Genomic DNA, 17,876 nt, shown 5'->3' with positions numbered 1-17,876 from the left:
TAAAAAAGAATTGGATTAATCATTTAACATTATTTTACCAAAACTCTGTCATATTCATGCACCACACATATCAAGTTAATATAATGTATTTTATTTTTTTCTATAAATATGTACAGATAACCAAAATCATGTTTACAGTAACCAATTATACTTAAAATAGAACAGAGCTTCAGAACATCCTCAGCTACCATATATAAACACCCATCTTCTCAACACTGCTTGTGTCATCTTAATCACATTGATGGTAACTAGTAAACTGCAAAACAAAAACTGGTTATAAATGGCTATTTCAGATGTCTGATAATAGACAGGTAAATGCATTTGAGCGACCTGGTTTGTTTGAGTGGTATCATCAGTATGCACCAATGGCAGGCTCTGGAATGTTGGTGGCATGCATGTCCCTGGTCATGTTGGACTTCTCCTTAAGCTTGGCTTGAAGCAGTGTGTGCTCAACCACTCCGATGCGAATGTCCATCTGAACGATCTCTTGCTTCAGCTTTGTCAGACTCTGTTTGATCTTGACCACAGGGGCTGCAAAAGAAAATGTAAAAGATGGAAGATGCAAAGGTTGATGAAGCTGTGTATATATAATAATAGTATATAAGAAACAATCTTACCTTATGTCTTAATTCGTTCTATGTCGTTATAAGTTTACAAATGTAACAAACATATTTTTCTAATGTTTTTCAATTACTCAATGACCCCCACAATTTTTTTTTTTTAACCAGGATAGGTTATTACTTCATATTACTTGCATCCTGGACAGGTTAAGGATACTTTGAACAAATAACTCATCATAACTTTCCACTAGAAGTCATTCCAACTACACATAGTGGTGGACCGTCCAGGAGTCTCACCTCCATCTGACATACTGCTGCCCTTCTCCTCCATCTCCTGTTTCACTTTATCCAGCTCCTCTGTAATCTGGAAAACAGGCATCACAACCATCGATTTAGAATTCTAACGTGGGAAAGGATACTACCTCCAAGTGGTTAATCTTGAAATGTATACTGTTAGGGGTGAATATACTGGTGTTTTGTCTATAGTGAGACACATAAAACTAGAGAGGGTACAATTTCTGGGAAAATTGTAGGGTGTGCTTTCTTGCGTCGGTTGCAGATGGGTCCGTCCCCTTAAGTTTTTCCCTTTTAGTGATATTTTCAAGCATTTAGCCTACTCATATTGCATAATTCATTAAGAACCCCCTTTGAAACAAGCTGAACCCCCTTTGAAACAAGCTATTGTAACAACGTTGAAAGTATGCCCCCAAAAACGTAAATAAGCTTGACATTTATTTAGGGGGAAATGGCCAAAGCGCCGGAAATGAAATTTTTTCTTTTGACATAAAGTTTAGGCTGTGGCATTGAAGACAGCGACGCACCACAAAAGCTTGAGTTTAAATACATTATTTAATGTGACATTACTTACTGTACATGCAAGTCTTGATTTGCTTAATTTCAGCCTAAACCGCGCAACGGAACGTAAATCCCAATAGAAGCAACGCAATCGTGACCAAGACGAACATTTTGACCCCAAATTTGTCTATGTAGTCTAAATATTGAGGGATCCTTAGGGCTGGGAAAATAAATACAAATAAGAAATAATATGTGAGAGAACAAAGGTTGTGCTCGCCGAAGGCTTGAGCACACCCAACTAGTATGACAGATTTCAATTGAAAATTTAAGAGAGTGAGCAAGCCACTGTACTTTATGTAAAATGATGTAATACTAGCATTAACAGAAATTGCCAACGTATATTAACATGTTCTCCAACCTCTGCCAGCACTCTGGTTCTCGCAGTTACTCCACCACTTCCCTGCTGATAGCGCTCCTTAGCCTGGGAAGAAAAACACATCTTAGACACAATGCCTGTCTGAACCTATATGTAAGATCAGAGAGTAGATATTACCCCTGCCTATTTCTAGGTTAGCCATCACTAACAAAAAATGAGTAGAAACACTAGAAACATTAGTTTACCTCACTAAGTTTAGACTGAGCACTGCGGTACTCCTGAATGAGGTGCTCCAGCTGGTTGTTGATGTATTTCTCTCTGCTGCCCACCTTCTCCAATGTTTTCCCTATCTCCTCCTGCAGCTTGTCCAGGTAGCCCTGGGAAACATTAAAGGGTCAGTTGTGGTAGGCATGACAGACGTTGTGCCACCTCACTGAAAAAAAGGATTACTGGCTTGTCCAATTATCATTAGTCCATCTTTGAAATTATATAAAGACGAGTTGCTCAACTAAAAGCAATGGAACAATCTAACTTCAGGCCACCTGGGTCTCCTTCAGTGAGGATTTAATTCCATCTCTGTGTTGATGCATTTGGTCCACATGGATCCTCCAGTCCTAGTAAAAAAAAAATGAATGAAAAATGAATACAAAAAAATACTGAAATACTGTTATATATATATATATATATTTTGTTGTTGTTGCCAATTCATCCTACTTTGACTTTTACCCAAAATATGTTTGGAAGCAGTAACAGTCCTAACCTTGTTGTCTGTTCTGATGGTAACTTTCAGCTGTGGTAGGACCCTTTCCACCTCCAAGTTCCACTCTGCAGCATCTGTGTTGGACTCTAATATGTCATCAGGCTTTGAAGACAGGCTAGCTACCTGTAACAATAAAAATGAAAAGATAATAGGTGAAAAAATAATTAATTTTAATTAATTTACTAGATACTAGATAGATTACATTGTATTTTAATCCATTCACTGACACAACTTAATACAACCGGTTCTGAAAAGCACTCACACTCGGATTGGTCCTTGATTTCAGCGCCTCGAGGTCCATAACGTTATCTTCTTCAAAGTCATCTGGTTCATCCTGAGTAGAGAATTTGTTTTAATTGAGCATGACAGATTAAAAAAATATATTTTAAACCGGACTGCATTCATTTAGAAAAAGTGCCAAGGAAAAGAAGCTGTGGAACCGAGAAAGTAAGAAGGGGATACCTACTGTCATCTCCTCTTCCACCTTGCTGAGCGTTAGTTCAGCATCATCCTCCATCACTGACTCTTCTTCCATCTCCTCTGTGGGGTAGTTTGGTCTGAGGAAATGATACAACCTCAGAGTAAAGAAAAGTTTCAAGTCTGACTGAACAATTGAGATAAGGATGGCAGACACAGGGATGGCAGTACATAAATCTGATCAATTATTCTTCAACATACCTTTTCCAGACAAAGCCCCTCTTCTTCAAAACCTCCTCTATTAACCGGTCCAGTACATAACAGACATGTTCCCCTGAACCTGCTTTGAGTTTTGATGGAGGGAAGTCCACCAGACCACCCTGCGATAACGAGAGGAACATTATGAATGCAAATCTGACATGTCCAGAAACCTCAGCCATGCCTAAAACCATGACGTGAAAAAAGGTGGTAAATACAAATGTGGGAGTTGTAGACTACTTACAAATGCTCTCAACTCTGATAGAATATTGGACACTGTGGCGTTGGGGTCATCGTATTCTTGCGGCTGTTCGAATGGTCTTCCAGCTTCATTGATGAGCCAAGAGGCGATGATGGTAAACATGTAGAATTGCTCGCCTGGATTGGAGGGCGTGTAGGCATATGATGCAAAGTAATGTCTGCGGTAGGGAACACATACAGTAACAATAAACGTTAATGCTTAACAATAAACGCTAAATGCTTTAGCTTAATGTAAAGCTGAAGTTGGACCGTACGAGTGAACGGGAAAAGTGACTACTGTTTTGGTCACTTGTTCCACAACACACGAAACACAAGTGCGTGGCTCTACTAACCTCGAGAGCGCTTTCATGTTGTGCTTTGAAAGTACTTCCTCCTCGTAATCCAATAGTTTTAATTTGTCCAGCAAGTCCTCCATGACCATGAACATCTGATAAACTGCTCCGGGACCCCTTTCATCGTCATCTCCTCGTCTACTGTCGTCTGCCATCTGTCCGCTTAGCGTTGTAGCTTGCTAACAAGCAAATCAGTGACAATTAACCCAAGTCCAAATATTCTTTAGGATTTAGTAAAGTAGCGTCAAATGTTGATACTGATCAGCAAAGCTGTCACCAAACCAAACAACCTAACGTTAGCTAGCCAGCTAGCTGCTAGTGCTAGCTGGTCTTGTGTATGTTTACCTTCCGTCGTTGTCAAGCAAACCTGGGTGGTATTCGTCGTAGCTCGCTAAGCGGTTTAGCGAGCTAATTTTCAGGCTAAGATAAAAAACGCCCCTCTTTTTGGTTCGTGGAAGCAACTTTCGATAAATCACCATAGTAACATATCAATTAGCACCAACCTGCTCCAGAGCAGGCTAACGTAAGTGTAGCTGGATAAGCTTGCCACACCCCCGGAAAATAACATGGCAGCTCCCTTTTTGAGAGACCCAGTTGACCAAGGAGCTATATTTTAGTTCGATTAGCTTTCCATACCAATAGAGTTCTTCGCGATTGCCAAGATCCTTTATTTCACACGGATGAGTTCTTGTTTGAGCGATATCAATTCAACCGACAAGGACTCATTTATTTGCAAGACCTTCTCGGGCCGTACATTGCAAATATATCACACGCCGCAGCAAGCTTTATGCTTTATTATGAGCTTATGCTGCTGTATGTGAATATGTAACGCTATGTTTTACGAAATGTCTTGTCTTATCTGTTGTGCCTGTGCTTTTTATATGTTTCACTGTGGGAGAGTGGGAAACGTCATATCGATTCCTTTTTATGTCTTGACATGTGAAGAATTGACAATAAAGCTACTTGAAACTTTAACTGTGCTTCAGACTGCATAGCCTTGAGGTTTTTTGCGTCAGGTAGGCTATAGGCTACATTTTTATACAGTATAGGCGATGCAGAAAACATTGGCAAAGCCGCAGCATGCGTTGCTGTAAGAAAAGTGTACTTGGCGCTTAACCAGCTGATGAATCAATTCATCATATTCCCTGGCCATGTCCCAGTCAATGACATCAAAGAGGGATTTACACATATGCCTACATGCATATACACATATATAGTACATGATATAAGCGCAGTAGCTTACATATATCCTCATAATTGTCTATGAATTCGTATCAATTAGATACTCCTTGGCCTTGTTTTATTTAGCCTACTTATTCTGAAAGAGTTGAGATCATTATTTTCGCTAGCAAGATCTCATTCGATTATTAATTTCCATTAAGCCTATACCAGCAGGCACAATTAAAGAAATGTGATCTGATTGATTGGGGTAATGAGGCACTTAAGATGAGCCTATACATTTCCCCAAAACTTTCGCATTTAGCTTATCGGCAATTGTTTCCCAAGCTGCTTGTTTTGCTCTGGCAGCGGTGGCGGTGTTTGACTTAGCCATGATAATATGCTTATTGTCTTCTTAGAGACTCATTATAATAGTTTGCTCGGATGGCAACAATAGCCTATCACCGCTCTCTCTTTCGTCTTTTCCGCCATCATACCGTTAAAAAATCACGGTTTTGGTGATCGACCTTTCCTGCCTTTTGAAGTAGGACGTGCACGTGCAATTTCCCTGATAAGTTTAGCCTGATTGAAATTAACCACATGATTTGGATGCGGATCAACCGTTGACGAACCGATATTTGCTGTTCTCACTCATCTCGCTAATGTTAACGGGCTAAAGGGACAATTGATTAACTTAGCTTCAACCCTTACGACGAACGGGGCCCAGTTGGAAGTAGATAATGTTAGCTAGCTAGCACTAATGTTTTAAGATAAGTTGAATTGTTGGTAGAAGCAGTTAGTAACTAGCTCCCTCGGTAGGTAGAAACAAAGTAATTTTGAAGCAGGGGTACTTAACATTACGTATTAAGACGATAGCTACCTACTCTGCCACTACTAGTGGCACTAGTTAGCTAAATCCGATGGGAGAACTGTGTTCCTCACCTCAGCATCCCTTTGACAGCGACCAACTATTTGTTCATCTCTTTCTGCACCACGTAGCTATTCGTGGATTGCATTCAAATTATCGCCACCTACAGTACTGGAGAGGAGTCAGATACGTTTTTAATTTAAGATACCTTGACCAGCTTGAAATTATATTTTGCTTTATATAAAATGTTTTTGGCAGGTGAGAGAGTTATCAGCTTGAAGCCAATTCATATCAATTTGTACCAAGAGGTGCTCTGTTTAGTTGAAAGAAATATGGCACGAACCCCATGCTCTAATGCATGTTTACAGTTTCTCAGTGTAGGCTAATTGGCCAATGCTTTTACATAAATCATTTGGAGATGCATCAAGTGCAAGATTTCCCACATCCCACATACTCAAAGTGATGTAAATTGTCTGTAATTCTGGAATGAATAATTGCAGTGCTACCCACATAGAATACCGTTTTTTTCTACAAAATGAGAGGTAATACAGTTTTTAATAAAGTCCTTCAGGGAAACAGCTGCTTGTCCTCCCCCTTTCTGCCTCAAATTATGTCACCTCGAAAGCAGTGTATCTGCTTATTTCTTCTCCTCTCTTTGGTTGTCCTGTCCTGTTGTTTACTTGTGATCAATATTCCCTTTTTAAAACTCAGATGTCAATGTCTTTGTAGTATTTTTTTTTTGTTAATAGGCATAGCATGCTGTTGGAAATGACGATCAACGTAAATTAACCTTGCTTACTTTCTTGCTTCTCTTCTGAGTATTCAGCTGGAAGCACCTGTTCACACGTACGACTAGAGTAGTTGAGTTGATGAATGAATTTGAACAGTTTGATGGTGATGGCCATATATTTTTGTAGGAGAAAATGAATTCAATGTTTCTTTAAATCAAATTAAAAACAAGCATTCTTTGGTTGAGGTTACCATGATTATTTGCTGTCCCAATAAAAGTGTCTCACAAGAGATTTTGAATGTTGGTTCTCTCTCTGGCTTCTCTCTTGCTCTTTTGCTGTCTTGGTCTCAAATTATTTATCCTGTTCTCTCTCTTTCTCTCTCTCTCGCAGTCTCTTTCTCTCTCTCAGATGGACATATCCAGTGGAGCACGGCTGCACGCATGACTGCACATGGCATTATAGAGGCATGCAATTTCACCGGTACCTTAATACACTAGACCTTGTGCACTTTTCCATCCATCGAATAACCCAAACAAACACACACACACAAGCATGCACACTCTCAACCTATATGATATGTCAAAGCCAGACTCTGAAGGGCTAGGATGTGTTTCTGCCGGTTAATAATTCATGTTGGAGCGCACTCCTGCTGTTAAGCAGGGCTTGCCGGATGAGGAGATGGGAGGAGGGACGGGTGTGTGTGCTTGATCTGCATGCTGGTCCATGTCGGTATACACACACAGGTGCTCCCCTGGTGACTGATGTTTGAGTGGCAGGACTTGCGTGCATGGTTGGCAGACAGCTTGCTGTGTGCAGACTTGTGGGCTGACTGCGTCTATATACGTGGACGAGCAAAATAAAAGCTTTGTTAGAGATCCAATTGAATTGTTATGCCGGCTCAGCAAATAGGTATATAAAGATTTTCATTTCCAGCCATATGGGTCAGTGAGAAACCGTTTATTTTTATTTTTATACAAGATAATTACTATTGCACACGTGCAACAACTCTGCGTCATTGTAGACAATATCAGTATGTGAATAACATATTAAAATCAGTCCAGTAATTGTGCCATGAATACTGAATGAAGGATGAATCAGACGTGTTGTAGAACCACTGTTGCATTTAGAAGCATTAACTAGGATCAGGATGGAGAGGGACACACATCTCACACACATCTCACACAACACATATCTCACACAACATCCATCTCTAAAGCCGGTAGCTACTCACGTATTTCCGCTAAATGAAGCATCAGATTATCAGGTCCATACTGGAGTCAACTGACTACATTGTGTCTGTGCAAACACAGTGGGTGGAAGTCTCTAAACACACTAGTGTCTACCACATACGAGCATCTCTTTTTCAGCAGCATTAAACACACTGAAGATATTGGAAACCTGGCCACTTTCTCCCAGCACTCTGATTACAGGCTCTTGCCTGCCAGCAAACATGTCAATTTCAAGACTATTCCCTCTAGAGTCTGACAGTATTGTGTGGGACGTTCGATACAGAGGTAATTGGAAGGACAGACAGGTGGATGCACAGCTCAACCTGACTGACACTGTAATGAGCGCCCTGTTCTAAGCTGCCTTCCCGCAGGGGCGTGAGGGAGGATGTGGAGGGATGAATAACAAAGAACAGGAACAGCTTTCATTTGCTGCTTGAACCCTTGTTCTGAAGATAATGGACCTTTTTGTTCAAGTAGGCTTTCCTGATCCTTCTCAACACAGACTTGTGTGTCGCCTCTTATTTTAAACATTCCCTTTCCTTGCTTTAATCACCACCGAATGGCCTTCATTTTGTTGAGTTATTTTTGAGCACCCGGTATTTCACTGTATACCTCTTGGATATGTTGAGTTCAAATTGAGGGGGTCTCGGTCCTCTGTAAAGAGTTCACTGTCTGGAGGCATGAACCACATCTGGCAGTAAAAACTCTGTTTTAATTGAAATTGTGATTGGAACCCTGAGCTGAAACTCCTACACATGAAAACAACAACTGACACTGGGGTTACTTATAGCCTCAAATGCCTCAATCAATGAGCTGCTAAAAGCAGAATGAAAGTTCTCCTTATTCCCAGTTGACCCCACTGTATTCCAGTGGCTCTAATCCTCCTTGCAAAAATTGTTTCATAGCTTGCCTCAAATCCTGCCACTGGTGCAGTAGAGAATGTTTGTTTGGTAGGTTTAATACGAATATTTTACCAAGACAGTTTAGAAATCATAATTGTACTGTATGTCGGATGGAACACAGCTAAGGTGGTTAGACACTGACACACAAATTATCAGTCCATCAGTAAATCTAGTAAAGACCTATAGAATATAAAATATTATGGTGTTTGACATTAATCTGATATATCACATATAATATCACATATTGGGGAGGAACAAAGACAGGGATTGCAAGTAACATAATTAATTATTTAGTTTATGCAGAGAAGATCTAGTATTCACAATGCCACATGAATCGAGAGGCCCACTCATTTTGACAGGACACTTGAATTAGCCAGGAGCTAATTTCCTTTCCACAGATTGCTGGAGGGCCTGAAATCTGGGACTGTAGGTTAATGCAAACTAAATAGATTAAGATAAATGCAATCACTCTGAAAGTAGTTGCTCTTCCCCATCATAAGTATTGTATTCAGGTGATTTATAGCTTCTGTTTTGAAGGTGCCATACAGTAGCATATACAACTAGGTGTGGTTGAAAATGTCACTCCCACAAAGAAGTTCAGAGGATTGTTGCATTTTATAACTGTCCTTATCGTTGATTTTTTTTGATGATATTGGTTGCTTGACAACCTGGAACCTGTGAAGCACAAGTGTACATATTTATGCAATCGTTTGTACAGTAGGAGTGAAGAGGTACAGGCGGCGGTGGTTTCACCTTTCCAAGATTGCAGGAGCTATAAAAAGAGTCCCTGAAATTAGACCCAACAGCTGACAACCCACACAGAGCTTGAATTAATGTCCTTAAACCTCTTCCAGGCTCCACTGAACATGCAGGATATGTGGCATGTCTGATCCAGCAAACCAATTGTGTTGAAGCTATTGTTGAGAGCCTTAAGGAACAGAAGCACAGAAAGTGACTTTCTGATAGAATTGCATGGCTGTTAGTTTTTAACATTAATGCCAATAATGATGATTAAGCTTGAATGCACTGGATTCCATATAAATCTTTTTAATGCTTAAATTGCAGATTCTATAATGATTCGAATGGATTGAAGATTTTTGTGGAATTCATTAGCACAGACGCTGTGACAGGAAATAGGAGAGTATTTGCTTCAGGGCAATATTTATACTGACAAACTGCCACTTTGACCTCTCTGCTTAATATGGACTTGCACAGTAAATTCCCCTCCAAGTCGCAGAATGACTGGCATTTCATTTCCATCTTAATGCAAAAGCGAATCTTGAGGACACTGCTGACTCAGTTGACGGTTCTTGCTTTGCTCCAATCTACATCAAGTTTGTGATTTTAATTTAAACCATAGATGAGACTGGCAGGCTGTTATGAAAATGCACAAGCAAGTCATCTGGGACCTCGGTTCAGTCTGTCACTAGACATTTGCAAAGATTATTATTTAATAGGCTTGCAGTTGATTAGTTACATTTGCAAAGATTGTGAAGAGAAGCTTTTATAATAATTCCCATGAGAGTTGACTACTGCATTTTACGTTTATTTATACAAAAACAAAGCCATAATGAACCGTCAGATCTGCTTGTACAGTGCACATCAATGGCAGTTCTTGCTTGTTGTCATTAAAGCATACACAAAATCACAAACATACAATACCATTGATCCATCATATAGTATGCCCTATAGAATCAAAACTAGCAAGCAGGACATTTCATTCCACATCATCTTGAAGGAAAAACTAATGTTATGTTACAGTACACCTCAAACCAGCCCAAGATTTTACATCAAATTTGCACATTTACAGTTCATACATATAAATGTGCATTTTATTATAAAAGTCTGTATATTCTTGCGTAGCCATGAAAGAAAAGATCTTCCCAATGGACATAAAACATGTGACAATAGAAAGTATTGTAATCATAGAACAGTTCCTACAGTGTTTTCATGTTGATTTAAATAAAAAATTTAACAATAGTTGGAGAAGGTTATTAGGGGTTGCCAAAACTAAAACTAAAAGTTATAACTTATGAGAAAGGAAGTATTTTGTCAAATTAAATGCTTATCTAGTGGTACAGACCAATGACTCTTTGCATCTCCCTGACAATGTTTATGGACCGAATAAATCCAAACTACATGGCAAGATCTAAACATTTGGGTAAGAACATGCTTTTCTGTGGTCGCCAATGCACATCACAGTTCCCAAGTACAGTAGATGTTTACAGAATAAGACACCTTTGCTTGGGAGGTGTAGTTTGTTAACATCTATCTGGTATAGTACTGCATAATATTTTGTAGATCAACAGTCGAGGCCCTTTTGAATAACACTTTATGATTAATTATTTCAATTGTTGATTACATTGTATTCACTGTGGAGTTGCGTTGCCATAGTAACTTTAGTAATGAAGGGGATGATGTAAACACACTGTAAACGCTGTCAAATGAGAACCGTCTGTAAAATCAGTAAATATTAGTATATTCATTCAACAACATTGATTAAAATGGCCAATAATGTATTGCACAAGTCTTATTGCCATAAACAGAACAATAACCATTAATCATTCCCTTTGTACTTTCCTAAAATAACGCAATAACACTATCGATAAAACATGCATTTCAGGATTATCTGCACATATTATGTGAATCTATACTTTTAAACTGTGCATACTTTCTTGGACAACTTCAATAACTTGTTCTCAACTCAAATTTAACCAGCTCTCCATGGGATTTCAGACCTACAGTTACAATACATGCAATTCTAACACTTTCTTAATCCAAGTGTTTGCTATTGTAGAAAGTTTTTAGATATTTTAAATCAACCTAATGTTATACTGTTTTGCGGCTTCCATTTAACCACATATCAACCACAGCAATTTATTATACTAATTCACTAATCTACCACTGATACCTGGTGAATCAATGAATTTTAAACATACAGAGCCCAGTCTGTTGTTTATTTAACTTAATATAGCCTTACTTTTCCAGACTCTTCAGAGACCAGCTGAGATCTGTCTTGATGATTTCATGATTATGGTTTTGCTATGTACAACATTTTACATTCTGATTTAAGATTGATATCATACAAAACTTTCCTTGACATTCAGAATCCTCAATAAAATCGCAAGCTGTGTAGCTTTTTTCCCCTTTAGTTAATAATTTTCTTTCTCTTTCCAGCCAACTTGTTTAAAATACATTCCAACTTGCCGATGCTTGTTTGAACATTCATCACAAAGAAACCTCTTTACACCAGTCACACATCTTGGTATTTGGCTTCCTGACTTAAATTCATCTTAAATGTAATTTATTCCATGAAAAAAACATGTGACCCATAATGTAAATAATAAGATACATGTAAAAGCTCACTAATAATACTATCTTTAACTACTGTACCAGTTATATTCACTGACCAAGTTACAAAAAGGATAGCCCCTTCAAAGGATGCTCAAAATCTATATCCAAGCACCTTTTTTTTCCAAATAGTTATGAAGTGAAATGTCTGTCTTTGATCGCAGACCCTCTGACTTGCAATTCACTGCAAGCTCAACTTTTATTTCCACCTTTATGTTGAGTGACTTGAGTGTGTTGGAGCCACATCCCAGGCAGACTTCTACTTCCTCTCATACTCATCCTCCTTCCCCTCATCAACTGCCTCCACACTGAAATTTCCTTCCTCTCCTATCCGGATAGCGGCAGGCTCCTCCACAGGGCCTTCCCTCTTGGTTTCTGTCACCACCTCGGTGTAGGTGACTCCTGGGCTTTTCCTTCCCTTGGTTGGCGTCACCGCCTCTGCCTCCTCAGCACCCTCGGCTCCCTCCTGGCCCTCCGCCACAGTCCTTTCCTTCTTTAGCTTGATCCGGAAGGACTCCTTCGTAGGGGCCTTCTTGGCGATGTTCTCCTTCAGCCTCTCCCCGGACTGTTTGAGGCGTTCGCCAGCCTGGTGCATTTTCTCCCTCTTTTCGGGTGGCACCACCTTCTCGCCCAGGTTATGAAATTTGTTGCCCAGGTTGTCCTTGGTCTTGGTCATGCCCTCCTTGGAGAAGGCAGCCTTGATGCTCTCAATGCCCTTCATACCGGACTTTTTCAGGCGTGTAGCCCTTGTTGAGTCGGCCTCCTCCACCACCATGTACTCCTCATCCGAGGAGATGTCGGCGGGGATGTCGTAGGTGTCCGGTTCAATCTCCAGGGCCTCCATCCCAATGGCTCCCTTGGGAGTCTTTGTCACTGCTACCGAGGGGATCTCATGCTGCCCCTAGAGAAAGGCAAATACATTTGGTAAAGCAACCGTTACCTGCTGTTTTAAGGGGTTTTATTTTATGTTGTTTTATTTAATTTTACAGAAACATTCAGAACTGGCGCCTCACTGAATTAACAGTGGATATCTCAGGTTGTAAAATGTGTTTTTTAGCCTGGAATAAGGGTGGCATTGGGAGTCACAGCCAATGTGAACAATATGAAGGGGTCAGAGGTCAGAACCGTCTTTCTCTACTGATCCGTTGCAGTGGTTAAATGATTGACCTATTAAGTCTCAAATGTGATGGAAAAACAGGAGACGCTGGGGTTGTGTAAGTGATATCTTCAAAGATGGGAGCCCCATTGTTATTGCATTCTGTATGTTGCCAGGTTTTATCATTTTCTCATGAGAGTGCCATGAAATCTTTAATGTTACGCTCTTTACAAGTCTGTGTTAGTTTTTTGTTTTTTGTCCTTTCCACTGATCGTTTTCTGTTCTTTTGAATGCCTAAAATGTCTTCGAGTTTGTCCTTGCAGCGTAGAAAGTTTGCAACAGTATAGGTTCTGCTGTGCTATATATGTCATGCCATTAACCAGGCCATACCATGAGTGGTATCAAGCATCCACTCTCTGTGGGGATATCTGTTTCTCAACACAGACCACAAGATATCATGACTGTCAGCAGCCACATCAAATCTATGAATGGATGTTCTCTGTGACTTACTCGACATGGATGGCAAAGAGAGAAACTTGTAAAGAAAATTTAATTGATTCTTCTAATTATAACAAGCCAAAATGACTTCCTTTGCATTGTGAAATGTCACCTGCAAACATACAGTACAGAACTGTACTGTACTGTATGTTTGCATTCACAGTGTCAGATGATAAGACAGTCTCAGGATATGTTTTTTATGGCAAATTGAATTCTTGATTAAGTAGCGTCTCTATTTCTAATGAACACTTGCTAGGTACTGCAGGTGACTTTGAATCTGAGACCCAATTAATCCTAATTAAGACCCAGACACCAGCCAGGATCACAGTCATTAATCAAGAGGAGTACTCGTCGGTCCATGCCCAGACTCTGTGGATGACACAATAATTACACCACCAGGGAACATGGACCAGGATGTGTATTAATTTCATTACTTGATTATCACTAATGTTTTATAATAGTAAAGCCCTATTTATGTTGATCGATCAGTGCAACAGTCCTTCTGATGAAAGAACCTTCAACAGAAGGCTCAAGGAGGTTGACTTTGTTGTTTCCTCCGTTGGCATGGTTACATGAACTCAAGTATAGGCACATTCAATTATTCCTCTATATTCGGCTGAAGGATTTTTGTGTCTTAAAGTTCTTTTGATAGTGTGCATCATTTCTTTTCATGCATGGCTTTTCAGTTTTTTTTTATGGTGAGTAAAAGGAGCTGTCTTTAAGGGTTTATTCATGTAACCCCACATTTCTGTTGTTCACGTTCAACAACACGCTCAACGCGATTTATAATTAAACATGATTTATCACATTATTAGACTTTTTTGTTTATCTTGCCGCAACATTTGTTCTGGTCGTAAGTGTGCCAGTCTCATTATAAATCACTATAAAACAAGTCATTTATCTCTTTCCTATTACTTCCTTGCAGGGTGAATGTTGATTGCTGTATCCTCTTATTCATCCTTAACCATGCTTTTCCAATGCTTCTGACCATGGATCAGTGAACAGTCATTGCTTCTTAACTAACGGAACCAATAGAGCCATTGCTGTGTCATAGGCTAAAGCACTATATTAGGAGATGTATGCCCAGCAAGACGGGCCCTCGGAATAACTGACAGCAAATTAGTCATGTTGAAATCCTACACTAAGTCTGTCTCTCTTTCAGGCAAGATGAGATTCGCTGTACTGTTCAACTCTCTAAATGATCACTAGGCTTGTAATTCCAACTGTATGTAGACTGTTTGTGGTAATATAGGGCTACTATTGTAATTAGCTCCAAAAAATTATTCCTTACAAAAGCTAACCTACAGCCTTAAAGTTTAGTCAAGCTTCATGGTTTTCCATCAAACTAATGGTGTTACTAAATGACTAGACCTATCTGTAACATAAAAGGCCCAGAGGCACATTAAGAAGATCAAATGACATCAAATGTTACAGACCACATTTTGTAATAGAGACCAATTGTGCCCCATTCATTTCCACGGTATGGGATCATACCATGGACTTAGCTATTTGCCAGCCCACATTATTCATTATTTCACAATGAATTAATATTACTTTTGGGAACTGTTCCTTAATGGCGGAATAGCCCTCTCCATTGCCTACTGAAAGACTGACCCATTGGCGGGTCACAGATGTTGGCTGGTGTCATCTCTTCACATCAGAAGGGCACGGCAGAACCTTATTTTCGATGCCAGTTTATCGTGTCCCCACTGGCAGTGAGTAGCATGCCATGTCTCCCAGAATAGGCCACTCTGTCAGGGACACACAGCAGCTGCTTCCAGGGGAAAGCACAGAGTGCTCTCATTACTATTATAAAGTCAGGAAGTCTTTTAAATAAGAGCTCGATCTCTTATTTTTACTTCAGACCAGAGGGTTTGTCTATGGCACCTTTCTATTCAACGACTGTAACGAAACCAATGCTTTAGGAGTGTTGTGTCTGGTGTTTTAGATGTATTCTATATGTGCAGAGGTTAATGTTTTGTAGTCAGTCAGTTGACTTGATGGCACTCTGCAATCTGGGTAACCATCAGTCCGAACTTTCAGACTTTCAGACCAGAAACCAGAAGTGAAACCAGTAATTTGAAGAGACAGGCTCTCAAGTGGTGTCCAGTTCTCAAACAAAAGAAGTCAGCTCTGACTAATGGAAGTCCCCCACAATGAATAACTCTGCTAAAGATTGCTTGAGTCCTATGGGGCATGAGGTGAATCTCCTGCTTCTGACCCCCTAGAACCAAGTCACTACACCTTCCCTAAATTGCGTTACTCAACAAAGAAGGGGTTGCTACTTGGGGTCACATATGAACTCCATGAGAATACGATCTTTACAACTTGAGAATTTGTGTTTATTCTCGAAATGTCGTTGCCAGTTTTTGACAACTGTTAGCTTGCCTGTCATTTTTTTTGTTGTTGCATGAGTGCCATATTATTCAAACCCACTGGCAGAAAAGTTACCTGATAGATGACGACGCGGAACTTGTTGCGAGTCAGGAGTTCCTCCTGTGTGACCTCCACCTTCTTGACGCGGGAATTCTGCTTCTCCACGCGTGTGCGCACCTCCTTAACGTTGGCGCTGACCTTGCGTGTCTTCTGCAGCAGCTTCTCCACCGTGCCGCTGGTGGAGCCGTGCTCCTTGGCCAGCTTCAGCACGTCGCCCTGGATGGCCTTGATGTTGGTCTCCAGGTCCAACTGGCGTTCCTCCATGCGCTGCTGGCCAGACTGGACGTTGTCGATGATGCCCGCCACCCGCTCCAGCAGGGACAGGATGGTGAGGGCACTGATGGGGTTTCCGGCCTCGTCCTCCACCCCCAGAACCTCCAGCTTGTGATCCATTGAAGCGTCTCGGAATAAAAGCAAAACGTCTCGGAAGAAACGTTAAAGGGTCTCTCGAAAGGTTGGGAGCGGTTCAGTCGGTGTGTCGCAGAAAGTACAACTTCTCACAGGGGCTGTGCCAAGAAGTTGATGGTCTTGGATTTTATTATAATGAGCACGGAGGGCTGCTGCACCATGGGGGTTGCTGGTTCAGACACCAGAGAGAGGCGACTCCCTTCCACAGTAACCCAACTCAGGTCTAGAGCACAGGATCAAGAGTGGACCTGTTCCCAGCAATCAGACCTGGGGGCGGGGGGCTGGAGAAAGGGGTGCAGCAATGCCAGTACACACCATGCAGATATAAATACTCATTTGGTAAGTTGACACTTACGACATTTTGGGAAGATGCAAAGAAGGGGGATGATAGAAACTCCCTTCCTGCCCACTCGGTGAGACTCAGAATAATTCATAATTTTCTATTCAACAAGTGGTGCTATCGCCTTTAGATATATGCGTATGCAGCTGCGTGTTATGTATGTCAGCAGCAACTTTAGTGTCCATCTGAAGTGTGCTAATGACAGACGGAAGGACAGTGCTGTGGTTGCCAGCCATGGTTACACACATTGCTGAAATGATAGCAGGATTAAACGTTGTAGTGTCGGCCTTTTTACATTCCCCAGGGCAGCAGAGTCCACACATGGGATGAGAGTGAGATCAGAGCCCCTTTCTGTTGTCCACTCACTACCTTCTACTACAGTGGTATCAAAGTATTAAAGTGGCGCCATTTCATTGACATCACTAAACAGCTGTTTGTTCAAAGTGCTCATTGTGGGCAGATTTACGATAAGTCACTTCTAACACTTTCAATTGAAACTTAAATTCCCATTGTGCTCAAACCACTTCTAATATTACAAGCACACAACTTCAATAAAAAATGCACTCAACCTTTTTACTTAAATATGTATCCGTCATCTGATAATTCCTTGAACTGTAAATTCACTACTTATGTTCCAGACAGGAACAGTTTCAGTCAAATAAATCAGAACAATAATGAATTTTTTCAAGTCCTGTTCTGCCTCTAAACCATCTCATCGTTCTACTGTTCCTTTACCTTCCACTTGTTATAGGCTCACATCCCCCTGCCTTGCCCAGAGGTCCTATCTCCATTGATTTCCTCACAGTCAAAAGGTCAGAAAGCGAGGGCCCCACCACCTCCCCCTGAAACTAGTGGCTTGAGACTGCCTTGAGGACGAACCTCCGCCCCCCAACCTCACCTTACAGCCCCCCTTCCTCATGCATTATAGCACCCTCCCCCAATCAGAGAGCAAGTTCCTGTTCCTCACCCATCCGTCAAGAGGGGAATAGCCTCAACTGAAGCCAGCAGCTGCCTCAGCGCCTAACCCCCCCCCCCCCCCCCCCTCCCCTCCTCCTTCATGCCACACCCGTCTATAATTACACTGGAGCTGTGTCTGAGCC

General features: G+C 40.9%; 2 protein-coding genes across 3 annotated transcripts; both read right to left on the bottom strand.

The window, feature by feature from the left end:
* Positions 1 to 70: 70 nt before the first annotated feature.
* On the bottom strand, positions 71 to 5,867 carry LOC136959335 (intraflagellar transport protein 57 homolog). Of its 2 annotated transcripts, XM_067253648.1 has the most exons (13): positions 5,643 to 5,851; positions 4,105 to 4,127; positions 3,760 to 3,938; positions 3,411 to 3,585; positions 3,170 to 3,288; positions 2,958 to 3,048; positions 2,754 to 2,825; positions 2,492 to 2,614; positions 2,274 to 2,345; positions 1,977 to 2,108; positions 1,774 to 1,836; positions 858 to 924; positions 71 to 531 (listed from the first exon to the last, which is right to left on the bottom strand). In XM_067253648.1, the coding sequence occupies exons 3-13, from the start codon at positions 3,912 to 3,914 to the stop codon at positions 353 to 355; spliced, it is 1,248 nt and encodes a 415-aa protein (XP_067109749.1). In that variant the 5' UTR covers positions 3,915 to 3,938; positions 4,105 to 4,127; positions 5,643 to 5,851; the 3' UTR covers positions 71 to 352. The 2 variants fall into 2 exon arrangements, with proteins under 2 accessions (XP_067109749.1, XP_067109750.1); XM_067253649.1 differs by lacking the exons at positions 4,105 to 4,127; positions 5,643 to 5,851 and adding an exon at positions 5,860 to 5,867.
* Positions 5,868 to 10,177: 4,310 nt separating this feature from the next.
* On the bottom strand, positions 10,178 to 16,763 carry cavin4a (caveolae associated protein 4a). Its single transcript, XM_067253875.1, has 2 exons — positions 16,044 to 16,763; positions 10,178 to 12,899 (listed from the first exon to the last, which is right to left on the bottom strand). The coding sequence occupies exons 1-2, from the start codon at positions 16,419 to 16,421 to the stop codon at positions 12,258 to 12,260; spliced, it is 1,020 nt and encodes a 339-aa protein (XP_067109976.1). The 5' UTR covers positions 16,422 to 16,763; the 3' UTR covers positions 10,178 to 12,257.
* Positions 16,764 to 17,876: the final 1,113 nt, after the last annotated feature.

Source organism: Osmerus mordax, chromosome 16 (assembly GCF_038355195.1).
Source record: "Osmerus mordax isolate fOsmMor3 chromosome 16, fOsmMor3.pri, whole genome shotgun sequence".
NCBI classification, from domain to species: Eukaryota; Metazoa; Chordata; class Actinopteri; order Osmeriformes; family Osmeridae; genus Osmerus; species Osmerus mordax.
The sequence above is the reverse complement of the archived record's forward strand: the minus strand, read 5'-3'. Positions and strand labels throughout refer to the sequence as shown.